The sequence below is a fragment of the Pseudophryne corroboree genome, chromosome 10, assembly GCF_028390025.1.
Source record: "Pseudophryne corroboree isolate aPseCor3 chromosome 10, aPseCor3.hap2, whole genome shotgun sequence".
Taxonomy (NCBI): Eukaryota; Metazoa; Chordata; class Amphibia; order Anura; family Myobatrachidae; genus Pseudophryne; species Pseudophryne corroboree.
In genome coordinates, this window is record NC_086453.1 from 308,974,752 (window position 1) to 309,001,886 (window position 27,135).

Sequence of the window (27,135 nt, forward strand, 5' to 3'; positions counted from 1 at the left end):
AGCAGGGGAGGATTTTTGTTCCTGGGAACTGGTTGCCTGGTACAGCTTCTTTCCTCTACCCTTGCCTCTGGCCAGAAAGGATGCTCCTCTGACCCGCTTGCCTTTCTGAGGCCGAAAGGACTGCACTTGATAATACGGTGCTTTCTTAGGCTGTGAAGGAACCTGAGGTAAAAAAGTCGACTTCCCAGCAGTTGCTGTGGATACGAGGTCCGAGAGACCGTCCCCAAACAATTCCTCACCCTTATAAGGCAAAACCTCCATGTGTTTTTTAGAATCAGCATCACCTGTCCACTGCCGAGTCCATAATACTCTCCTGGCAGAAATGGACATTGCATTAATTCTAGATGCCAGCAGGCAAATGTCCCTCTGGGCATCCCGCATATATAAGACGACGTCTTTTATATGTTCGATGGTTAGCAAAACAGTATCTCTGTCGAGGGAATCAATGTTGTCTGACAGGGTATCAGTCCATGCTGCTGCAGCACTACACATCCAGGCTGAAGCAATAGCAGGTCTCAGTAGAGTACCAGAGTGTGTATACACAGACTTCAGGATAGCTTCCTGCTTTCTATCCGCAGGATCCTTTAGGGCGGCCGTATCCTGAGACGGCAGTGCCACCCTTTTAGATAAGCGTGTTAGCGCCTTGTCCACCCTAGGGGATGTTTCCCAACGTAACCTATCCGTTGGCGGGAAAGGGTACGCCATCAGTAACCTCTTAGAAATCACTAGTTTCTTATCAGGGGAACTCCACGCTTCTTCACACAAATCATTTAATTCATCAGATGGGGGAAAAGTCACTGGCTGCTTTTTCTCCCCAATCATAATACCCCTCTTGGTGGTAACCGGGTTAATATCAGAAATGTGCAATACATCTTTCATTGCAGTAATCATGCATCGGATGGCTTTTGTAGACTGTACATTTGTCTCATCCTCATCTACACTTGAGTCAGACTCCGTGTCGACATCTGTGTCTACCATCAGAGCTAGCGGGCGTTTATGAGCCCCTGACGGCTTCTGAGTCGCCTGGGCAGGCGCGGGCTGAGACCCCGGCTGTCCCAAGGCTGCTGCGTCATCGAACCTTTTATGTAAGGAGTTGACACTGTCGGTTAAGACCTTCCACATATCCATCCAATCTGGTGTCGGCCCCTTCGGGGGCGACACCACACTTATCTGCCCCTGCTCCGCCTCCACGTAACCCTCCTCATCAAACATGTCGACACAGCCGTACCGACACACCGCACACACACAGGGAATGCTCACACTGAGGACAGGACCCCACAAAGTCCTTTGGGGAGACAGAGAGAGAGTATACCAGCACACACCACAGCGCTATATAACACAGGGATTTACACTATAAAAAGTTATTTACCCAATAGCTGCTTAAATATCTTATTTGCGCCTAAATTTATGTGCCCCCCTCTCTTTTTTACCCTTCTTGTATCAGGATACTGCAGGGGAGAGCCTGGGGAGCTGCTTCCAGCGGAGCTGTGAAGGGAAAATGGCGCTGGTGTGCTGAGGAAGAAGGCCCCGCCCCCTCAGCGGTGGGCTTCTGTCCCGCGTTTTATGTAACTTAATGGCGGGGTTTTTTACACATATACAGTTGTCAGACTGTATTATGTGTATTTTATGCCAAAAGGTATTATAATTGCTGCCCAGGGCGCCCCCCCCCCCCCCCCCCCCGACCCAGCACCCTGCACCCTACAGTGACCTGAGTGTGTTGTGTGCTGAGGGAGCAATGGCGCACAGCTGCGGTGCTGTGCGCTACCTTAATGAAGACAGGAGTCTTCTGACGCCGATTTCATCGCTTCTCTTCTGTCTTCTGGCTCTGCAAGGGGGACGGCGGCGCGGCTCCGGGAACGGACGATCGAGGTCAGGCCCTGTGTTCAAACCCTCTGGAGCTAATGGTGTCCAGTAGCCTAAGAAGCACAAGCTAGCTGCAAGCAGGTAGGTTTGCTTCTCTCCCCTCAGTCCCACGTAGCAGTGAGTCTGTTGCCAGCAGATCTCACTGAAAATAAAAAACCTAACAAATACTTTCTTTTCTAGCAAGCTCAGGAGAGCCCACTAGGAGCACCCAGCTCTGGCCGGGCACAGATTCTAACTGAGGTCTGGAGGAGGGGCATAGAGGGAGGAGCCAGTGCACACCAGATAGTACCTAATCTTTCTTTTAGAGTGCCCAGTCTCCTGCGGAGCCCGTCTATTCCCCATGGTCCTTACAGAGTTCCCAGCATCCACTAGGACGTCAGAGAAACTGTGCAAGTGTACCTAGAAGAATTGATGCTGTTTTGAAGGCAATGCGTGGTCACACCAAATGACATTGAGTTGATTTCGATTTCTTTTCTGTTCATTCACTTTGCATTTTGCTAATTGATAAACTATTAACACTTCAATTTTTTAAAGCATTCTTACTTTGCAGCATTTTTTCTACACCTGCCTAAAACTTTTGCACAGTACTGTGTGTGAGGATACGGATTCTCTGATCACTGAGGCATACAGTTTAGTAAAGTGGCAAATGCCCTTTATTGTAAATATACACACACAGTACACTTTAACATTAACAATTACAAGCTAGGATAGTATCTTACTTACTAAGTCCCCACAGTAGTATGTGATTACAGATGCCTGCGGTCTCCTGCTGTTACATGTCAGCAGTAGTGCTGTGTCCCTTGGCCTGGGATACCAGCTCACATAGTTTCCTTTACCATGGATTCGCACCACTGACGGCACCACAATGCCTGCACTCCATAAGTACATCTACTCTCTGACATTCTGCGCCGATCTCTCCCCCACCAGTAGAGGTCACTCCCTTTGTTATACCCTCCCCTGTCTATTCATCACACAAGCAGGTCAGTCAGGATGTCACAGAGGAGTGGAGACGAGGTGTCTGGGCTCCTGTACACAATGGGGTGTATAGGATCAGTTTACCTGCAGGCCCATACAGAAACTGTTTACTATTTAACATCCTCATTCTAATCACATCTGATTGTATAGCTAGGGGACATAGATTACAATGAATTGTTTTAACTATATTAAATAATGCTAGCCAAACATCAGGACGATATTATTCCAACCAGCCAACTTGTTGACTGGTTTGAACGATAATCTGGCAGTGTGTGGGAGCAAACAATAATCAGCCGTTGGCTCCCACACACTGAAAAACGGCCAGAAACGGTTTGTCCAACTAGTAGGGAAAATCAAACCTGTTTGATTTTCCCAACTAATCGTTCAGGTGTAGGGGGAACTTTCCCCCCCAACCAGAGGCAGAACTCTGGGAGGCAACGGAGTCAGCTGCCGCCGGGCTCCTGCTTTGAAGGGGGGCACCTCTCCTCCTGTTCCATGTATTCAGCGACATTAATCAATTAAGTTAATTGACAGCAGCCGGTATCTCTTCCGTAGCAGACTTCCCCACTAGTCACTACACCTTACAAATCACCCCCTCTTTATTATAGATACACTGGAAGCAGACACCTTACTGATGAAGCTATTTGCTCCTATAAAGGAAACATGAGAATTCTAACTACTGTATATGCAGTTATTTCTCTGACAATGACAAGTAACTTCATATAGTTAGAATTCTCATACTTCCTATGCAAGAGACAATAACTCCATCAATAAGGTGCATGCTTCCAGTGTAATAGGTTGTGGGTTCTAATCCTGGATATGACACTTGCAAATTAATTGTCAGAGAAATAATCAGCATTGTGAGTGACTAGAATTAGAGATGAGCGGGTTCGGTTTTACTCGGATCTCATAAACGGCATCTTATTGGGTCACGGATTATATATAGGGGGGGGGGGGGCACCAATATTTTTCTTGCCTCCGGGAAACTGGGACAAACTTACGCCACTGCCCCCAACTGAACGATAAGTAGGTGGACACTGGCCGTCAGCGTCTGCCTACTTCTGTCACCATCACTGCCAAAGGGTCAGCCCAGGATCCCTGGCAGCAGCAGCACTGTGGAGCGGGAGCCGGGAGGAAGTTCAGGGGTAGCTACTGGCAGTTACTGCTGCCGGGCTGCCCCTTTCACACAGGTACTCCCAGAAGTGGCAGCAGGAAGAAGTGGTACAGGAGCCTGCTGCCAGGCTGCCCCTGTCAACCCGGTATCAGTGGCAGCAGAGCGAGTGGAAGGCCAGCAGAGATAGTGCTGCCCTCTTCACCTGTTGGAACCCGCAATCGCCCCCATCCCCCGGCATCACCGCTGCAGTGCAGGTCCCGCTGGGAGAGTCCAGCCGCCTGCTGCGATCCTGCTCCAGCTGCATGGTCCAGGGTACACCTCTCCGCTGCCATCTCTCTCTAGACGCAGGGTCCACCTCACTGTCGTCATCAAGGTCACTGCCGTCATCCAAGTCCTGCATAGCGGTGACGGCAGCAGCTGTGGGTCTGCATCCGACATCCAGGAGCAGCAGCGGCAATGTTGCCCGACTCTCTCTGTGTCACGGCTTAGATGATCGCCTTTCTCTAAATGGACAGCACATTGCCGAAGGTCTCAGAGCAGCGGACAATCTCCACAGCTCCGCATTTAGGATTTGAAGTCCCTATTATACCAGTACCAGAGGTGGTAACTAATTATCTGTTCTCTACACCTATTTTAGCTTACCTAACTTAAAGCTACTTGCATGCACTTAAATTTATATTTAAAAAAAAATCTTTACCATTATCAGTTTTTTCTCTACTCCTTATAGTGCCTATATTTTTAGGTAATTTAATACATGTAATATCTACATTTTCAAGGCACAATTATTTATATTACAAATGAACCAAATGTTTTATTAACCATTTACCTGGTCTCCTACTCACAGTTTGGCTTCAGTATTCCAAGTTACACATATTGAAACAGTTCTTGTGAAATATGCAACCTTAGCTATAACTGTATTCCTCTGTCTAGTTCCATGAGATTTTAGAGGCAGTTCTGCCAGTGTAATATAATAATCTTTGAATATACACATTCACTATTATTGTACTGTATCTCTGTAAATTGGCAACCTGGTTTCTGTTTCATAAACTGGCTACAATATTTCAGGTTATACATACTGTAGCAGTTTCATGAAATATGCTAACTTTGGCTACAGTTGTATCCTTTCTCCAATTTCATGAGACCTGAGCAATAATACTGTTTTTTTGTTATAGTAATTTTTGTATACATGCGTTTTGGCTACAATTGTATCTAGCATCTTGTTTCCAGAAGATCAACAATTATAATATTGATTTTGGATTTCAGTCATTAACTGTGTACACTTCATTGTAAATGTAGTCTTCTGTTCCAGTAGCACAATCACTCCATAATATTTGGGGGGAACAAATCCCTCTCTGGATTAATTCGGTGCTCTTTCAAGTAATAGGAGGTTTCTATTGTGTTTATCTTTTGAAAGCAAAATATTTTTTGTAAAAAAAACTTTTTTCTAATTTCCTTAAGTGTTTGTGTAATCAGCATATCAATCAGGATATTTCAGACTCCTTTATACACTTACCTTTTACTCATATTCTGGACTCTCACTGGGGATTCAATGAACCCTCCCCATGGCAGTTAAAAATGTATCCACAATGAGGTTTGAAAAGCTCAGTTTCACTGAAATAAACATGTCGGTTCTGTTTTTTTTTTTTAAATATTCAAACAGGCAGACACTGTCCGCCTACTTCTGTGACATCACAAGTTGGACAGAAGTTGGCTGGTCTATTAAAAAAAGTTTGCAGGTTGGCTGGTCTGATGAAAAGTTGGTTAGATGTGTGGGGCACTGTTTTAACTACAAACAAAAATTTGTGGTCACAAACTGTGCGCTACTAGCAGCCCGTGTCCTAATAGTAATAAGTGTCACCAACACTTACAAGAAACAACAAAATTAGAACTTACCATACAGGTCAAGGCGCTTTGATGTTACAAGTATACCGTGGCATATGTAGATTCCATCGGTTCAGAAGTTACTTAAAACAACAGATAAAACACCATCATAGTGTAAAAGTATAACATGAACTAACATTCAACCATAAATGTGTTGGACTCGTACCCTAACTTATAGTCTACTTGATAGTAGACATAAATCGCTTTGCTTGGGGGGTGGGCCAACAGAGTGGTAAATCCCAATCCTTTTTCCAATCTTCCTCAGAACCGGAAGTCTTCTCTAAACAAGGTGTTCACAATATAGAAATGGAAAGAGACTCCAAATAGTGTAACCCTGTTTATTAAAAACATCCAATAAAAACAGACTTGGGTAGATAGTGGACTCTCACCAGATGTAGAAAGATCCCAAGCATATAATGAACTGATCCAGGCGTCCCCAGGAACCGTCATGCAAGCAGGTGAGTGATCCACGTATCCTCCCGTACCCTCCACCTTATAGTAGACTATAAGTTAGGGTACGAGTCCAACACATTTATGGTTGAATGTTAGTTCATGTTATACTTTTACACTATGATGGTGTTTTATCTGTTGTTTTAAGTAGCTTCTGAACCGATGGAATCTACATATGCCACTGTATACTTGTAATATCAAAGCGCCTTGACCTGTATGGTAATTTCTAATTTTGTTGGGGCACTGTTTTAGTTGGGCTGATAAGTTGGAGGTTTGGAGAAAAGTTGGTCTGATGTATGGCCTAGACTTATTCCTGTTAACAATTACACACATTGAACACAGTATAACCAAATAAAAATACATATTCCAAATATACCAGATTACATATAACTGTACAATATAATAACACAATACAATACGATATTGCATAGCATATAACTAATAACATATCGGTAATTAGTGGAGTCCATGGGTAGGACCAAGGCTAGGAAAGTAATTGCGTATCTTTTACCACTGTGTGACACGATGTGCCAACTGTGTCGTCACACTGTGTTTTACTCCTCTATGACACTCTTCCACCCGATTTTTCTATTTTTTACTCTTTTATGCCCTTAAAGTAATTCAATCAGATGCTTGCTATTATTTTCCAAAGACTATAGCTGGGTACACACTCTTAATGTTGTGTCCAATCTATGGCCTCATTACCCGATAACGGGTCTTACTGTACCTAGACAGTATAGGTGTGTACCCAGATTAACTTTTTAAATGTTCTTTATTGTGCTAAGCTATTGCCATATTCTGAGTAACCACAAGATACTATATCTTGTTGTTGTCATGGTGTGGTACACAAGGTTACCTGGGTCAGGTGGCGACCAACATCCAGGGTCTGAGGCTTGGAGTTAGAGTCCAGGAGGCTGTATATACTGTAGCTCTTTCGCATGGGATTTGGGTAGCAGTAAGACCTGCCTTTGGCATGAATTCAAGGTTATGAATAAGTGGTAAATGTACCGGACTGGTTACTGGCTGAATAAAGCAAGACCGGACTGGCTACTTGCTGAAAAGATGCTGCTGGACCGGACTGGCTACCGGCAGAGGAATACGGCTGGACTGCTGCTGCTGGACCAGACTGGCTACCAGCTGAGGAATACATCTGGACCAGTCTGGCTAACGGCTAAAGAGATGCTGCTGGACCGGACTGGCTACCGGCTGAGGAATACAGCTGGACCGGACTGGCTGAAAAGATGCTGCTGGACTGGCTACTGGCTGAAGAGATGCTGCTGGACTAGACTGACTACCAGCTGAAGAGATGCTGCTAGACCAGACTGACTACTGGCTAAAGAGATGCTGCTGGACCAGACTGACTACCAGCTGAAACGATGCTGCTGGACCAGACTGGACCGGACTGACTACCGGCTGAGTATAAGCTGGACTGGCCTGGTTACCATCTGAAGATATGCTACGCAGAAGAATCAAAGCAAGTTCACTTGTCACACTAACTATGTAAGTAGTTGCACGGGCCCTTTACTGTTCCTGGAGACCTGGTTTATACCCTTAGGTAGTCTGCCATTGGTGGAAGGAGTCTCAGCTGACTCCTTCCACCAATGGCAGACTACCTAAGGGTAACCAGCACTCCTACTGGTGAATAGTCTGATCAGCTGACCAGGAAACATGGCTGCTGGAACTTCTTGTGAACATAATGAACAGAGATACCAGAAGCTGTACACAAGATCCTGCTGATTACTCACACAAGGGAAACCAAAACAGGTGGCTTAATCAGGAGAGAGTAATACCCCTTTTACACTGCCTGAAATATCCTGGGATTTTGCACAGGAGCACGCAAAATCCCGGAACTTCAGGCGGTGTAAAAGGGTCCTTCTCCTAAACCCCAGGTCCATTTTCCCGGGAATCCAACCCGACTTGTAAGCAAGGTTGTACATGGGTAAGAGGCTGTGTAAGTGGGTATGCAGGGTCAGCCGACCTGGCACCAATTTACAGCATGGCAAACCTCCTGTACCGCAGTGTCCGGCGGGCAGTCTGGAGGCTGGGGGTCACGGCGCATGCTTTCTATGCATACCGCAGCGCCATGCTGGTTGCCATGCAGCGGCTGGGGACATGGCACATGCTGTTTATGCAGACAGCAGTGCCATGTCTGGTGCCTGGAAGGGCCGGAGGCTGGGGGCAGCACAGCAGCTTCCAGATTGCTGGGCTTGCCTCCAGCGTGATGCTCCGGAGCACCGGTCTGCAAGATTACCCGGTGCTTGGAGATGACATCATCTCTAAGCGCCGGCCCACAAGACACTGCACCCGGGTGCAGTGTAAACGGTGCCGATCTGGGAATATCCTGGATCGGCACTGCGGTATAAATGGGGTGAGTCCCGGGTCTGACCTGGCTCTGAACCATGGTCAAGTCCTCGGTCAGACCCAGGAACTTGGTGTAAAAGTGGTATTACACAGACACATGCTGCAGCTTGGAAACTGAAGTCTGTATGGAGCTTGCAAGACAGAGAAATCCTGAAATCTGTACAAAACAGAAGGTAAGGTACAAGGAGCACTTAGTACAAGCATGAAATAATCAAATATCCTGACAGTCATATTAACATTGTTTTTATTTGAAATGTACATAATTAAGGAGTTCATTTCTAATTTAACAGGTTAAGATTAGAGCTGCAAATTTTATTTTTTAAAATACAGCTTTTTCTATTAGAAAAACAAAAAAGTGTAGCTGCCCTGCTGAAAATAATTCCGATGTGCAAAAAATACATGTATATATTCCAAAATAAGCACAAATATTAATGTAACATGGATTTACAGAACATCATATATGTTAATGTATTGATGTATTGATCGTTGACTTATTTTCAAAATCTTAATCTGGCCATACACTTAAAGATTTTCTGTCCAACCAACCAATTCGCTGGTTGGAACAAAAATCTGGTAATGGATGGGAGTAAAGTACAATAGACAATTTTCTCCTAAAATTAAATGGATTTAACCAGTTTGTCAGAATGACCAGTTTTGTCAGTTTTTCAGTGTTTGGGAGCAAATAGATGACAGTCATTTGCTCCCAATCAGTTAGTTGGAAAAAAATCTTAAGGCGTATGACCAGCTTAAGTCTGTGGGGTATATTTACTAAATGTCAATTGAAATCAATTGTGATTGATCTTAATTAATGTGTTTCAGGCAGTGTTAATTTTGGCAAGGATTATCAATTTAGTCTTAGTCGCTTATTTAAAATTGTAGTTGGTTTAAAGTCACATTTTAGTCTTTATTATTATTATTATTATTACTACTACTTCATTTTAGTCAAGATTTAGTAAGTTGATCTCCGTTTTTCATTTTAGTCTAATTTTTGTCAATGTTTTAGTCATAACATTTTAATGATATTGTAATGGATTTTGCTGAAGAACATTTCTCTAAAATTCTCTTGAAGTTTGAATACCTTTTAACTATGTTTTTAGTAGTCTAGGCTTAGTAGGCTGAGAATGTGTTACAAACTGAGTCTGACTTACCGCAGTGCTCCTGTATATCGTATACAAATTAATGCCTTAAGTTTGTTAGAACAAACAAGTGCAATACACAATCCTATTTCCTTCATAGCAGCTAACATCATATTTATATTCGCCAAATATCTCAAACACACAATTGCTCTTTAAAAATATAAAACTCTACTTCCAATGATAATTTTGACAAGGATTTTAAATTTAGTTTTGGTCTCAGGTGCTTTTTTTTTTTGCTTTGTTTTAGTTAAGATTTAGTCAGTTTTCATTTTACTCTAAGTTACTCTAATTTTAGTCCTGAAATAAACTGTAGTCGTCAAATACTTGCAGTAAAAATTTTTGTCTACAAAATTACCACTGTTTCAGTGGCTAAAATGCACATTTGATAATAGATGTTTTATATAATAAATATACTTTTTTTATATAGAATAGAATACAGTCCCAATGGCAGCACAATCATTCAATAATGCACTGATCGCTCTGGTGCCCTCTCTAATGTTCCCAAATCGGGGTCCAAATATATGCATAGCAGTCGGTGGCACTCGGGTAATAACAACAATGTCTTACAGCATCAGGTTAATATCAAGATTTCGATAGTGTTCTATCATCATATCGTATATTATAAATCATCTATAATCAAATCTGCATTTTAGCCCCTGAAACACAATATCCATTCCGATCAATTTGAAGTTGACGTGTGGGCTGGTGCTGCCACATTTGTTACTTAAACCAGCATGACGTTTCCGGTATAGTAAGCACACCATTGTGTCTACCTTATACCTAATAAATAAATAAAAATATATTTTTTAAAGCCGTTTTGCAAATATGAATCGTGTTGGCAAATCCATATATAAATTTAGCCATAAAATGAGATTTTTTTTTGTCAAAGTATACATTAACACCACAAAATATATTTGCAAACCCGTAATCCACTTTAAAAAGATAAAACATACTGTGCAATGACATTTCATGTTATTTCATATTCCGGGCGAACTTTATTTGACTATACACTGACATACATTCTCTTTGTCGAAAATTCATAATGTCAGCACCACAATGTTGAATGTTATGATATTGGCATAGTAAATATGTTGATGTTAAGGTTTGCAGTTAGATGTCGACAGCATGGCAGTGTCGACCTTTAACATTTACATAGTGCCAGCATCTTCCGTTGCGATTTACAATTGGGACATAAAACATACAGACATTATGACGTTTATATAGTAAATGCAGGCTGCGTATGTATTGCTATACACTCAGTGGTCATTTTATGAGGTAGACCTGATAATTTTGCATATATCTGATCATATAGGAACAACTTGATGCATGGAAGAGTGCAGGCGTGGTCAAGATGATTAGTTGCTGTTCAGAATATACGCCAGAATATGGCCTAGATTAATTAAAGCTTGGCGAGAGATAACCTTTAAGGTACCAACCAATCGTCTCTTAATTGTCATATTACAGGCTGTTTGAAAAATGATAGGAGCTGATTGGTTCGTACTTTACCCATGCCCGCCATCAGGGTGGTGCTGCGGGCACAGCTAAACTGGGCCCCGCCTCTCTGACAGAGAGGGGAGGCCCTGGCCTGCCATCCGTCCGCCACTGCCGTCATGTGCCCAGCGCCCACAGGCTATTTAAAATGTCCCTCTGAAGATGGCAACCGCCTCAGAGGAGACCGTTATTAAAGATACCTGAGGAGGCTCTACTATCTTTAATAACTCTCTCCTCTGAAATGGTGGCCACTTTGGGAGGGATATTTTAAATAGATTTACTTGAAGCAGGCTGCCAAACAGTCTGCGGCAGGGGGACGACGAGGAGCAGAACCCCTGACATCGAGCAGGTACTCGGGCATTACTGTGTGGGGCATGGGAATGTTATTTTTTTGTGTGTGTGTGTGTGTGTGTGTGTGTGTGTGTGTGTGTATATATATTTTATTATTTAGGGTGGGGGTGGGGACTCTGCCTATTTGTCCAGTCCCAGGCCCCCATCATTTGTGATGGCAGCCCTGAATTTACCTCTCCCCATTCTAGTTCTCTCCAAGCTTCGACAAATCTAGACCAAGATTTGACTGACTGACTGTGAAGTGAATGTTGTTGCCAGATGGCATGGGTTCAAATTGCTGATCTCGTGGGATTGTCAAATAAGATAGCCTCTAATATGTACAGAGTGGTGTGCAAAACAGAAAATAATAGAAAGTCAAAACAGCCAATGAGCGTATGTGTTCTGTGTTAAAGTGGGATGACCCTACTCTGTGTATCTAATAAAGTGGCCACTGAGTGTATTGCATGGAGTTCTAGTGTGAGACTTTCTTATGGCAATGTGCCCAACATCAAGCTTTCCATGACAAACTGGTATAAATGTAATCAGAAAATGAGAATAGTCATATAGAATACATTAATACAATGTCTAAATATTAAAAACACCATGATCCACATTAAAAAAAAAAAAAAAATCCATTTCATTTCCTGATCTTTTTGGGGGATTTTCTTTTAACATATATCATGGAGTCATCACACTTCAAGTTATGGGAGGTTTTCTTATGGCAGGCAATGTGAACCAGCTTCAAGTTTTCCATTGTAAACAACAAGTTAAAAAAATACTGCCAATTGACTTGTCTGCCATTACTCCCCTTCACAGCCTCGGCTAGACACGGCACAATGGTTCGTTTCTTTTCAATTCTAAAACGAAGAAAAAATATATATACACAAACATAAGAACAAAAAGTGACAACATTCATTTCTGAAATAAAATTCCTACCGAAACACTGCACACACATTGATCCTAAATCACATGTTATGTCCATGTTGGGCGCAGTAGTGCCATTTTTTGTTTTACTCACATGCGTCCCGATTACATTCGTACAGAATCACTTGCGATTTCAGACACATGCACAGAGAAGTTCATGGGAAATTGGGCGTTACTGGGAGGCAGATATTCAGATGTATGGAGATCATCTGTCTTATGGAAGTGTTGCTGAAGTGTTTGCATACACATGGGAGGCCATACTCTGCTTAATCTGCACCTGCCATAGGGCCACAGGCGTCACAAGGGGGGGTGCGCACTACACCCGGGTGTCAACAAAAAAGTCACCGCTGGGTCCCGAAGTACTGTATTCAATGTGTTTCTGTGATTTTTCAACCGCTTCTCTATTGGGTCACCGTCACATCAGTAGATGGTACGCCAAAAGAAAGAAACAAATAAACACACAATAGTGTAATACTGTAATAAAACCAGTCTAAATTATTGTGGCATATCGTGGGACCCGTACCAAAAACATAGGTCTACTCAAACTGGTAGATTGACCAGCAAATCATGACACTGATCATGCCAACTGCACACTTTAGTATCTTTTTCAAGGCATACCTTAGGGTACTGAAACTTGGTGAGAAGAATCTCAGGGGGATACGTGGACCGGACCTATTTGGGGATTATTCAGTTCCAGGGATGCCTGGTGGGATATTTATGAGCTATATTTGTCTACTTTTCACTGTAGACAACTTCATATGGTGAGAGTCTATCGTAACCCCCTGTTTTATGGATGTATCGTGTTTTTTTGTGGATTACAGTTTTTATTGCCCTATTTGGAGTGTTTTTCTCTTTTACATGTACTATACATTGAGGAAGCAAGTTAAGAATACAGAACGAGAGACAGAGCGACCTAGGCCCGCCATCATGGGGTGCTGCGGGCACAGTAGTCCCGGGCCCGGCCTCTCTAACAGAGAGGAGAGGGCCCCGGCCGGTCATGCCGCTGTCTGCCCGCCGCTCTGCTCCGCCCCCTTTTCGTGCCTGAGAACTGACTCAAGAGGAGGAGAGGACACTGCAAGCATCAATTGTAAGCGTCCCTCCCAAAATGGCTGCCGCAGCATAGGAGTCAGTAATTAAAGATACTGGAGGAGGCTCCTCTAGTGTCTTTAATAACTGTCTCCTCTGAGGAGGTGGCCATTTTGGGAGGGACGTTTTCAACTGAAGCTTGAAGTGTCCTCTCCCCCCTCCTGTAACAGAGTCAGAACTCGGGCATGAAAAGGGGGTGGAGCTAATGGAATGGAGGGGACGGAGCTACACAGGATCAGGCTGGCTGCTACCACAGGAGAATGATCTGCAACAGCTCCTGCCAGCCTGTGATAGATAAGTTGAGGGAGAGTGAGTAAGAGAAAGAAAGTGTGTGTGTGTGTGTGTGTGTGTGTGTGTGTGTGTGTGTGTGTGTGTGTGGTCATTATGTATAAGCGGCATCGCTACTGAGAGCAGCTCGTGTAGTAGTTTTTTCTAGGGGTGGTGGTGGGGAGCTGCCTATTTTGTCAGTTCCGGGGCCCACAATTTCTGATGGCAGCCCTGGAGAGACCAAAGTGTGCAGTGGGCATGATCAATATCATGATATGCTGGTTGTCACTGAACTGGGCTGAGAGAATTGGGTACTCGAGGATTCTTCCGATGGTTGGGAAGAGGAACCGTAGCTGGGTCGCAATAAAGACGGACGGATTTATTAATAATAGATACTTGAGAACAATGCCAGAAACCACGGAAGGAAATGGGTGATAATGAATGAACAATGTTGGGATCACGAAATTAAGAAGGATTGATGACTGGAAAGCAATGCTGAAGAACTCTAAATGAGGAAATGAAAGATGATTTGAGAATGACGCTGAAGAACTCTGTATGAAGAAAAGAATGATGATTTGAGAACGATGCTTAAGAACTCTGTATGTCAGTGAGAACTGAAAACGCACTCGCAATGCTGGGAGTCTGGGAATGTACTTGCAAAGCTGGAGACTGGGAACACACTTGTAATGCTGGAGACTGGGAACAAACTTGTAATGCTGGAGACTGGGAACACACTTGGGCCAAAATTTACTAAGATTTCGAGTTTGTCCGATTTGTGTTTTTTTTTCTAAGTTCCAATCCGGGAATTCACTAAGCACCAATCTGGGCAGTGTTTGGACTATTCGTAATGGTTTGATTATCAAAGTTCAGAAATACGAATGAATAGACCATCGGTCAAACATGGCTGTTATTTCATACAATACGGGCATTCACTATTCATTCGTATTTGGGTGTTAGTCTCTGAGTGCTCAAGTGCGGGTCTGCTTTTTTTCGATTAGTTAAAAAAAGCAGCAAAAAAATAGACCTGCTTTTTCCAGTCGAGTTTGGATAAGCATGCACGGATCAGTGAGATATGTGCATGGTTATCTATGGGAAAGGGTCTGTTTAGTGTTAAAACATAAAAAAAAAATTGCGTGGGGTCCCCCCTCCTAAGCATAACCAGCCTCAGGCTCTTTGAGCCGGTCCTGGTTGTCAAAATATGGGGGGGGGGAAATGACAGGGGTTCCCCCTGTCAAAGTCAGAAAAATATCCCCATACACGTTGCCATATTTGCACCGCACACTGGTCCGTGCTGCGCATGCGTACGCTCTCCCGTGAAGGCGCATACCCGCAATAGCGTGCACTCGCAGGCGCGGTATGCGTATTTACGGTAGAGTTTATGTAGTCGTAGCGTGCGACTCATTCGTTACATATTTTCACAATTAATGTAGTTTATAGATCATGATCCCTTTGATAGTTTCTGAAAGTTTGGTTAATATAGAAGGTCCCTGTTTAAAGTAATCCCTCTTTGTATTGTACGAAGGGTCTAACAGGAATCATACAGCAGTGTTTGGTACCCATCGGAAGAGTATTTAATTAGCAATATTCCGGTGTTGGTTTGGAGCGTATTAATCGCTCGTGCGAATAGTTATGGACATAAGAAGTTTATGTCCATTTCTACTATTTACTCATACTCAGGTATGCGGCGGGAAACCTAGTTCCCCACCCACCTGAGCTGTTTGAAATCGTCACAGCCCACCTGTATGAATCAACCTATGACCTTTTGTTGTGATACAGGGTCGAATTCCTTCATCCAATGGACAATGGGATTGTAGGGACTATGAGATTGCATTGTGTGTGGGGCATAAATAGGCAGGCCGACCACATCCAGCTCTCACTCTTCAACGGTTCTCATTGCTGAAAATCGGGTGCTGGATGTCCAGGCGCATGCGATCGTTTACCCTTGTGCGTAAGTTTCTCTCCGTAATCATTGTCTTTCTGTGAGCCAATTTCTCTCATCTCTCTCCGTCTCTCTCTCTCTCTCTCTTTCCCTTCTCTTTCTCTCGTATCTCCCCTAGACTAGTATTGTATTGTATTAGATAGTATTGTATTTTGGTTAGGAAGTCTTTGTTATATTGTAGTGTATCATTTGTACTGTTATCCCCTTTTTACAAGTATACTAGATATAATACAGTTAATAGGCTTTGGACCCTAAACCAGTATCTGTGTATTTCCTATAGTGTTAAGTGTTCACTTGAGCGTCGGTGACGCTCAAGCAGCTTTGTAGTTAGTCAGGTTACACAAGGTTGCACTTACACCCTGTATTCACATTAAGGTATTCCGTGTATTTCATTGGTATAAGGTTTAGACATAAAGGTATAGCGTTGTGAGCGTCTGCGCCGCTGGTGATCTCCTCGTGGTCTCGAGCGTCCGCTACGCCATAGCGAATCATTACTCTAGTCATAGCCAATAACGTGTCCTGTGATCACTGGGCCGTGAGCGAACGTGACGCTTGAGCGTCTCGCCTATGGCTGAGCGATCGTTACGCAACTAGCGTACCATTACGGTACTTCTTAAGTAAACAGCGTACAGTGTTCTTAGACTTCATAAAGGGTTGTTTATACGACAAGGGAATTTAGCATTGTCAATTGGGGACTCGTCCTATCCTTCTCATATCTGCACTAGGTAGATCAGCAGACATTATCCCCCCAGCAAAGGGTGGGAGGTTGTCTCGCAGTGCTGACGGGATAAGCGTCTGCTTCGCTTAGATAAAGAGTGCTGAAGGAATCCGGGAACCGGAAGTAAGAACAAAACGCTTGTGTCTTTTAAAACTGTTTTATTTCTCTTCTGTCTTGCGTATACACGCACGCATACATTTATCTGCATTTCTTTTTCAAATTTCGTATATCACTATTCCTGTTTGCCAATTTTTATAGTTGATAGAAAGTGCTAAAAGAGATTTGCTGTTATTTCATAGTAGAGGTAATAGTTAAAGTATAGACCAACACACGGCTTGTCTGGGAGATAAGGCAGTCAGTGTGGTGTGCGGTAGATGATCAGGGATCACCTACATTGATAAAGGTAGAAATTGTGTTACGGTGGATCTTTGTTTTGCGTACACGTGTCCCTAACAAAAGACTTGCGTACGCAATCCAAACGGCAGACGCACGCAGCGTACATTACGCAACGTAGCGTCTGGTTACGCAACGTAGCTCAAGTCACGAAAAGTTGAATTAGCGCAAAGTGATAATTAGCGCAAAAGCGATAAGTAACGCACAGCGGTAAATAACGCGACGCGGTAAATAACGCAAATCTATTTTTGGAAAAATCTGAAATTTAGTTTAACAGATCCTGCTCCTAATTGGTAACACAGTTGGACTGAAGAAAAATTTCTGCGCAGAAATAGATATAGAAACAAAGTGTACATGTGTTGAGTGAGTGTGTTTTTATTACATAAGTTTATATAACTTAAGAGGTTGAACCAAAAGGAAAGTCGGGTACTCGTCAAGGGACACACGTGTAAGTGACATATACGGTGGCTGGGGAGGCATCCCTGGTTAAATAATATTTGAGCATTAGAGTATAGCGGACCATAAGGTAACAGACCAGGAGGTCATAAGGTAACAGACCAGGAGGTCATTAACAGACGGTAACAGACCAGGAGGTCATAAGGTAACAGGTAAAATAGACAAAGAGGTCCGCTATAAAGGTACAAGAGGCACAACGCCTGGGGTGTTGGTGCAGAACCCATATAGGCCATAAGCTCTTGCTGAAGGAATCGCGGCCGGAAACATCGATTCCATTGATCTTTCAGTACATGACAAGTAGTGCTTATGTACTGAACGATTGGACCGCACGTAATTGTGTGCAGTAGTTAGTAATCTGACCTAATACCATTAGAGTAAAGTGGTCACAAACGCTATCTGTACATTCTGACGTGATTTGTGTAATTTTTTATTTTTAAAGGGAAGTTCGCTGGTCACTCAGGAACTATCTAACAACCCCACCTTTACTGGAAAGAGTAAGTGTCCTTCGGGTAACCCTCATATGTTCCAGTAAACAGGAGGTTCACAGGGGCCCTGGGTTGGGTACAGCAGCTCTGGTTACAGTTATTGCAGTACTGGCCAACGTGGGCGAGAAGTAAGTGGGGTACTTGGTAAACCGCCACCGCCGGCCTGCCCAGGACATCTTGGTTTGTTTGTAAGGGTTCGCTGAAAACCTTGATATAAAGATCCAAGGAGGAATAAGCAACACCTGCAGAATTATGGGGGCCAGTTGTTCAGGTAGGGGGCGATCAACCTCGGTTCGGGTTGATTCAGAGAACCGACCCGTTGGGTCGGCAAGGTACATCATGTGTGAAAAATACGGAAGTCACACAGAATCTTTATGTGATGAATGGGAGAGAATGACTGTACAAGACAGGGACAAATTCCCAAGAATAGGTAGCTTCAGTCCAGACGTGTTACAAAATTTAAGGAGGAGGATATGTCTCGTAAAATCAACAAAGAGACGAATTCAGCATCATGATTATTTACAGTTATGGCACCAGGAAGGTGAGATACAGAGAGGTTTGGCTCTGGCGGCAGGATCTGGGGCAGTCAGTAAGCTGATAGCCACAGCCCCTCCTCCACCATACATTGCAGGAGAGAAGTTGATTGCGGAGAGAAACGCACTGGGTTGTAAAACACAAACACTTAGTAACCCTGTAAATGTAAATGATGTTAACCAAGTAACTCATGCTATTATTAACCCGTGCAAGTTGTACCCTGTTTTGAACCTTCCTCAGGAGTGTGATCAAGAAGAAGATTCGGCAACAATTTCAGCTCTCTCTCTTGCGGCCACCATAGCAGAGACCACAGTAGGCACAGCGACACCCACGAGATTAGTGAAAGCCCCTAGCGGAGGGATAGGTGAGGTCGTGTCAACGGGTAAGTACGGCACCATGCACTACACTGAAACAATTGTACCACAAGTTGTAGAATCTACGCAGAATGAGGCTGTTAGAATTGCTCCTGTAAGGGTAATAGCAGTTCCCAATGGAAAAACAGATGTGTCTGGAGCCACTCCCATAAGGAACATTGCCATGTACACTCCATTTTCCAGAATGGAATTAAGAACAATAGTGTCCGAATTTCCTGACCCCAGGAAGGACTTAGTTGCTAGCCAAAAATACATCAGGGATCTAGGTAACACTGTAGAACCCAACAACAAGGATTGGCAGATACTGCTAAGAGCTTGTTTACCTTCCAATGTTGACGCAACTCAATTTTTAGCTGACTGTGCATTGGATAAAGATGTACCGCTTACAGACGTGTACAACAAGGATAATGTAAAAAGGATAAATTTACAGCTAAAAGAGTATTTCCCAGCCGTTGTTAAATGGAATAAAATATTTTCCATTAAGCAAAAGGAGTCCGAAACGGCAACAGAATATTTTCACCGGGCACTATTAGAAATGGCAAAGTACACTGGTATAGAAGACATTAAGACCAACCCAAACCATCGAGAAGTAGCAGTATCTGTACTGATGGATGGTTTGAAAGAAACATTAAAAGCTAGGGTACAGACCACACAACCATGTTGGCGAGGTCTGTCAGTGTCCACATTGAGAGAGGCTGCTATTGATCACGACAGAAACATCACTAGGCACAGGGAGTCGCAAAGTGATAAGTTGATGTCCGTAAGTATACAGGCGCTGACCACAAGGCAGCCTGCGTATGTACCACCGAATCCTGTGGGTAAGGCAAGTGTAATAACATGTTTTTCTTGTAACAGACCGGGACACTATGCACGAGACTGTAGAACAAAGAGTGTACAAAGATCTTTTCAACCCCCTAGACAACGACACGACACACGACATTGGGAGCAGGGTCCACAGAGGCGGAGTTTCGAGCCACATACAGGGGAAACAAAAAGATATCCCCCGAACAGAGATTGGCATGCCTCTGGTAGTTCCCAGCTAACCCCCGCACAAGTAGTCGCTGCCAGCGGGATTCAGGGAGGTCAGCATACCCACTAGGGGTGTGGCCATACCTGTAATCTGCAGCCAGTTAAGTTGATTGCCAGTCTTGGAAGTGAACCAGAGATTGCAATCAATGTAGCTGGTAAAACTTTAAACTTTCTTGTAGACACAGGGGCGGCCAAGTCAGTGATAAATTCGACAGTGGGCATGAGAACCACTGGTAGGACAGTTCCAGCCATGGGAGTAACAGGAGTAGTCCAGCACTACCCTGTTAGCAAACCAGCCGAGATTACAATAGGGCCTTTGCATACCAAGCATTCCTTTTTGCTGGCTGCATCGGCACCAACTAATCTCCTGGGTAGAGACTTACTATGTAAAATGGGTTGCGTCATTTATTGTACTCCTGAAGGTGTATTCTTGGACATACCTGAGAATCACGCTCAGGAGGTACGAGACATGTTAGACTCCCCATCAAAATTAATGTCACATTCCATTATGACAAATAGGAATCCATCCCAAGTAGAAGAGATGACATCTCAGATACCAGAGTCACTTTGGACAAAAGATGGACAGGACACTGGATTAATGGCAAACGTAGCTCCAGTAGTTGTACAAGTAAAAGATGGTAGGATAGCTCCAAAAATCCCACAGTATCCTCTGAAGCCAGAGGTGGAGTTAGGAGTTTTCCCAGTAATAGAACGCTTGCTGCAACAGGGCATTCTGGTAAGAACGTCCAGCACAGCCAATAGTCCCATCTTCCCTGTTAAAAAGAGTGGGGGGGAGGGGTTACAGGCTAGTGCAGGATCTAAGGGGGATTAACAAAATAGTTGAGAGTCAGTTCCCCGTAGTGCCTAATCCAGCTGTCATCCTAATGCAAATTCCTCCCACTGCCAAATTTTTCACTGTTATTGACCTCTGCTCCGCTTTCTTTTCGGTACCTCTGCACCCTGACAGCCAATATTTGTTTGCATTCACATACAGAGGAGTCCAATACACGTGGACTCGGTTACCCCAAGGTTTCATAGATAGTCCAAGTATATTTTCTCAGGCTTTGCATGATTGTTTACAGTCTTTCCAACCAGAGAGTGGATCAGTATTGATACAGTATGTGGATGATTTACTGCTGTGTTCAGATTCACTGGAAGCTTCCCTGAAGGATACGAAACAGCTCCTGTTTCATCTTTCAGACACAGGTCACAAGGTTTCCAAAGACAAGTTACAATTATGCCAGACTAAGGTAAAATATTTGGGACACTGTCTAACACAAGGACTGAGACACCTGACCGCTGATAGAATCCAAGCCATTAGAGACATGACACTGCCACAAACCCAGCAACAGATCAGGACGTTTTTAGGAATGTGTGGGTATTGCCGTAATTGGATCCCAGGGTTTTCCATATTGGCGTTACCTTTGCAGGAAATGGTCTCTTCAAACAAACCTGATCGGATTTCGCATACAGACGAATCCGAAACAGCATTTGAGAGACTCAAACAGTGCCTAACGCAGGCACCAGCACTAGGTATGCCAGACTATGGGAAACCCTTTGAACTATACGGAACAGAAAGTGCTGGGTGCGCAGCAGGTGTACTAACCCAAAAACACGGTGACGCCAGCAGGCCAGTCGCATACTACAGCGCCCAGCTAGACACGGTAGCGCGATCCCTCCCCACATGCTTGCGTAGCGTTGCGGCGATAGCATTGCTAGTGACAAAAAGCGAAGATGTCGTGCTAGGCCACAACCTCACAATCCATACACCACATGCGGTATCTGCCTTATTGAATTCTGCCCAAACCAGACACGTCTCATCAGCAAGGTTTACAAGATGGGAATTGGCATTAATGGCCCCAGTAAACATCACCATAAGGAGATGCAGTGCATTAAATCCTGCAACATTTCTCCCAGGTGTGCCTGGTCAGACACAAAGGGTGGAAGGTGAGAGTGATGGGGAAGGAGGATTTAATGCAAAGGGAGATACACATGATTGTATGGAATATTTGACCCAAAATTTTACCGCAAGGCCTGACATCAGTGACAACCCACTGGAAGATGCAGAACTCACGTTCTACACGGACGGTAGTTGTCATAGACAGTCAGACTCGGGAGACTTGTGTACTGGATACGCAGTCGTAGATGACCAAGACACCATAGAAGCGGAACCGCTAGGCCCACCTCACTCAGCCCAGGTTGCTGAACTGGTCGCCCTAACCAGAGCATGTGAATTGGCTAAGGGCAAGTCAGCCAATATCTACACCGATTCTAGATACGCCTTCGGGGTAGTACATGATTTCGGAGCGCTATGGCGTCTCAGAAATTTCATGACGGCAGCTGGTACACCGATAGCGCATGCAGCATATATAAAAAGGCTTCTAACAGCGATACAGGAACCCGACAGAGTGGCTGTTATCAAATGTAAAGCACATACATATAGCCAAGACCCAGTATCCCTTGGTAACAGCCGAGCAGACGAAGCCGCAAAGCTTGCAGCTGCTACCCCCATACAGACAGACACCACACAACTGATGGTATTTAATACCATCAACACACAAAAGTTGTGTGAGATGCAGAATTTGTGTTCCACACAGGAAAGAGCAGTCTGGAAGGCAAAGGGATATGGCCAGGAGTCCTCAGGGCTCTGGACGGATGGACATGGTAAACCAGTGGCCCCCAGGGCATATCTTCCATGTCTGGCTGAAGCAGCTCACGGGCTGACTCATCTAGGCAAGGAGGGGATGTGCAAATTGGTAAGAGCATACTGGTGCGCCCCAGGATTCTCCTCTCATGCGAGTAAAAGAGCAATGTCATGCCTTACCTGTCTGAGAAAGAATATTGGAAAAGCAATACCTACAGAACCATCCCATATCCCACCTGTCGGCGGCCCTTTCCAGGTAATACAAATTGACTTCATTCAATTACCCCCATGTCGAAATTTGAAATATGTACTTGTTTGTATAGATGTTTTCTCGAATTGGGTCGAAGCTTTTCCAGCAGCTACAAATACCGCTATGTTTACAGCTAAGAAAATTGTGCAGGAATTTGTATGTAGATATGGTATCCCTAGAATCATTGAAAGTGATAGGGGTACCCATTTTACCGGTGATGTCTTTCAAGGAATGTGTAAGTTGATGGGAATTGATAGTAAGCTGCACACTCCGTACCGTCCACAGGCGAGCGCGAAGGTCGAAAGAGTGAACAGCACTATTAAAAATAAATTGAGTAAAGTAATGGCAGAGACAGGATTGACGTGGCCAGAAGCCTTACCCATTGTTTTGTATAGCATCAGAACCACTCCCAGGTCCCCTCTTAATCTGTCTCCTTTTGAAATCTTGTTTGGTCGACAACCGCATGTCATGATTAACCCTCAGGATGATTTGAAATGTAACAATGAAGTAACTGTAAAGTACTTGATTAACATGAGTAAGCAGTTGAGGAATCAAAATGATAATCTGAAGTTGGTGATTCCTGATTTACCAGATAGTAATTGTCATGACATTGAACCTGGGGATTATGTAATGATACGAAATTTTCTACGCTCAGGTTGTCTTATTGATAGATGGGAAGTACCATACCAGGTCTTATTGACTAGCACCACAGCATTGAAGGTGGCTGAGAGAGAGGCTTGGGTCCATTCATCCCACTGCAAAAAGGTTGCTGATCCAGAAAAGTCCCGTGATAAGGAACAGACGGTAGAGGTTGTATCACTGGAGTGTCTGTTCCAGGAGGACTGAGGCGGCACCTGAGCCTTGAAGACCGAGCAGTTGTCGACTCCCCTCTCCCTTTTATTGTTTTTCTCCACTTCCCATCCCCTCTTCCTTGAAATTTCTTTTTTTTCCCCCTTCTCATTCTTCTCTATTTCCTCCTCAAAGATGGACTTGCCCCAAGAGACTGTGATCCGGATTTTGATGTTAACCGTGATGTTGACCAGAGCAGTCTGTTCCGGCGAGAGTACCATAGAGGTCGAGAGAGGATCTGGAATGGGTTCCGATTATGATGATGGAGGCGTAGTTTTCCAAGATCGACCAAACCAACAAGCAAAGGCGAGTATCAGAAAACGATCCGATAGAAGAAATTGTGATGGATTGTTAGCTGAAGAAAATTGTATCTGTAGGCTCTGTGATAATCTGGTTGAAGATGGATGCATAAAGAAATGCCAATCCAGTTTTAATATCCATATGGACCGGCATCCATTGAGTGACTATCACTCTTTAGTGGGTAATGTGTTAAACCAAACAGATTGTTGGGTATGCTCTCAAGTACCTCAGGGTCATAGCAAATCAGGGCTAGTACCATTTCCTTTAACGTTAGGGGAGGTACTTGAGCTAAGTGGTGGGAGACCGGTGGACCGGAGATTTAACATCTCCAGCCCTCCTAGTTTGAAGCTCCACCAATACCATGTGGATAGGTCCCTCTTATGTTTTAATATCTCCAACCCCCGTAAGCCGGGAAATTGGGAAGTGTCATGGAGCAACCTTACCATGACCTTTTCACACAGAGCAGATAGAATGCCTACAGATACAGAGCTTGTACGCCACATAGCCAGTAGAGGAAAATCTTTTCGGTATCGATATACCTTAGGAAATAGGATTACTAGAGTTGGAGAGGTATCACCAGGATACTGTGCACATATCGTACAAACTGATACGTGCATTAAGCAGATGGAAGAATTAGGGTCAGGAGATTTCACCTGGAAGGTTTGTAACATGGTAATGTCCTTCTCCGTCCCATATGTTCTCCCCGATGACGCATATTTCATATGCGGGAGAAAGGCGTACAAGTGGCTTGCCCCAAACTCTGAAGGATTGTGTTATATTGGAAAAGTATTGCCTGAAGTGATGACTGTAACACATGACAAAATGAAAGACATACACCGTGGTGCCCAAGCTCCTTATACTCACACTCATTACGAGCACCGAGTTAAAAGACAACTGTCAGAAAGGTTAGAGCATCCGGCCTCTGATCTTATCCATGAATCCACCGGGATTCAGGTTCTGGTAGCGTTAGATTTCACTCGCACCGCTCGAGGAGTGATGAATTATAGATACATTTCCGCACTCGCCAATTTGTTAGATAATATCACTGAAATGTATGATGACACGTTTAGATACACTGGAAGAGAACTTCAAGCTTATAAAACAGAACTAGTTCAGCATAGGATGGTTCTTAATTATCTTACAGCAGTAACAGGCGGATATTGTGTTACATTGGCAACACAGTACGGCATAAAGTGTTGCACTTATATCACGAATAGCACCGAGGATCCGGTAGAGGTCATAGACCAAAAGATGGACGATATTCTGCAATTAAAGTGGGAATTTCGTCGAAGACACAATCTCACCCTTGCTGCTGTAGGTAATGAGCTGACTGGTTGGGTGTCATGGTTGAACCCGCGAAATTGGTTCTCCGGTTTAGGAGACTGGGCTCAAGGAGTCATAATGGATGTTGGAAAGTTTCTACTATGTATCTTGGGTGTCGTTATATCGATTGGATTGATATTTAGATGCGGGCAGGCTTTAATGAGGTGCAAACAAAGTACAAAAGTGATGAGCGTGAGGAGTGAGGAAACTGTAATTAACCTGGATTTGATTTATGACCCAATGATAGAAACCCGAATGTGATGAAAATGCGATTATACGGTCCGTTTCTTTCACCTGTTTTTCTGCTTTTCTCCAAGATACAAAGACCCCCGTGGACGAGGAAGTTGACGAGACGCTATACAGACAACAGACAAGCACCAAAGATGAAGTTTTGACCACTTGAGAAATGGACACTTGATGAACTTTGCCATGGATCCCCAGTTTCCCTAGTACATTTAAACTCACGCTAGCCCAACATTTTTTTGTAAATCCGATGGCTCTGACAAAGCTATTTGCTCATGCCCAAGGAGCAATACAGCGCAAAGAAGACGACTCTCAACAGATACCGAACACAACTTCGACGACAGATGTACATTTCCCTGACATAGAATATCATTGCATTTTCCATAAGTGTTCTTTATCTTCATCTCTACAACCCTCAGGTAATGACACACATAGACGATAGGGAATACAGGCACAGATATCAGCAACCACATACCTCCCCCATTCATGTATCATCAACTAAAATGTGCTCCCCATTTTGTTCAAAATCCGAAAAGAGCTCGGTAAAGTTTGACAGCCCATCCACAGACCTGTACCACAGGATAAGAAGGAATTCAAATGTATACTTCGCAATACCTCGAAGCTTGATTTACAACACGTACGGCACGATGATACATGACCCTCCAAACATGGACTCATACACACATGCTTCTGCTATCACACTAGGTCATACCCTCTTCACACCTACTCCTCTCTCCTCCCTCACCCAACCATGGAAATGAATTAACCCCTGACATATATTTTTCTCCTTTTGAAATGTTTTAGAAGGTGGCAGTTATTATTGACTGCCAAAGGGTGGACTGTCAAAGTCAGAAAAATATCCCCATACACGTTGCCATATTTGCACCGCACACTGGTCCGTGCTGCGCATGCGTACGCTCTCCCGTGAAGGCGCATACCCGCAATAGCGTGCACTCGCAGGCGCGGTATGCGTATTTACGGTAGAGTTTATGTAGTCGTAGCGTGCGACTCATTCGTTACATATTTTCACAATTAATGTAGTTTATAGATCATGATCCCTTTGATAGTTTCTGAAAGTTTGGTTAATATAGAAGGTCCCTGTTTAAAGTAATCCCTCTTTGTATTGTACGAAGGGTCTAACAGGAATCATACAGCAGTGTTTGGTACCCATCGGAAGAGTATTTAATTAGCAATATTCCGGTGTTGGTTTGGAGCGTATTCATCGCTCGTGCGAATAGTTATGGACATAAGAAGTTTATGTCCATTTCTACTATTTACTCATACTCAGGTATGCGGCGGGAAACCTAGTTCCCCACCCACCTGAGCTGTTTGAAATCGTCACAGCCCACCTGTATGAATCAACCTATGACCTTTTGTTGTGATACAGGGTCGAATTCCTTCATCCAATGGACAATGGGATTGTAGGGACTATGAGATTGCATTGTGTGTGGGGCATAAATAGGCAGGCCGACCACATCCAGCTCTCACTCTTCAACGGTTCTCATTGCTGAAAATCGGGTGCTGGATGTCCAGGCGCATGCGATCGTTTACCCTTGTGCGTAAGTTTCTCTCCGTAATCATTGTCTTTCTGTGAGCCAATTTCTCTCATCTCTCTCCGTCTCTCTCTCTCTCTCTCTTTCCCTTCTCTTTCTCTCGTATCTCCCCTAGACTAGTATTGTATTGTATTAGATAGTATTGTATTTTGGTTAGGAAGTCTTTG

General features: G+C 43.9%; 1 protein-coding gene across 2 annotated transcripts in view; it reads right to left on the reverse strand.

Moving 5' to 3' along the window:
• Positions 1–11,721: 11,721 nt before the first annotated feature.
• The window catches only part of DFFB (DNA fragmentation factor subunit beta), a 94,227-nt gene continuing 78,813 nt past the window's right edge, over positions 11,722–27,135 (reverse strand). For both annotated transcript variants that reach the window (XM_063943465.1, XM_063943464.1), the window contains one exon: positions 11,722–12,458. In XM_063943465.1, coding sequence (XP_063799535.1) covers positions 12,239–12,458 — 220 coding nt within the window. In that variant the 3' untranslated portion in view covers positions 11,722–12,238. The remainder of the gene's footprint in view (positions 12,459–27,135) is intronic.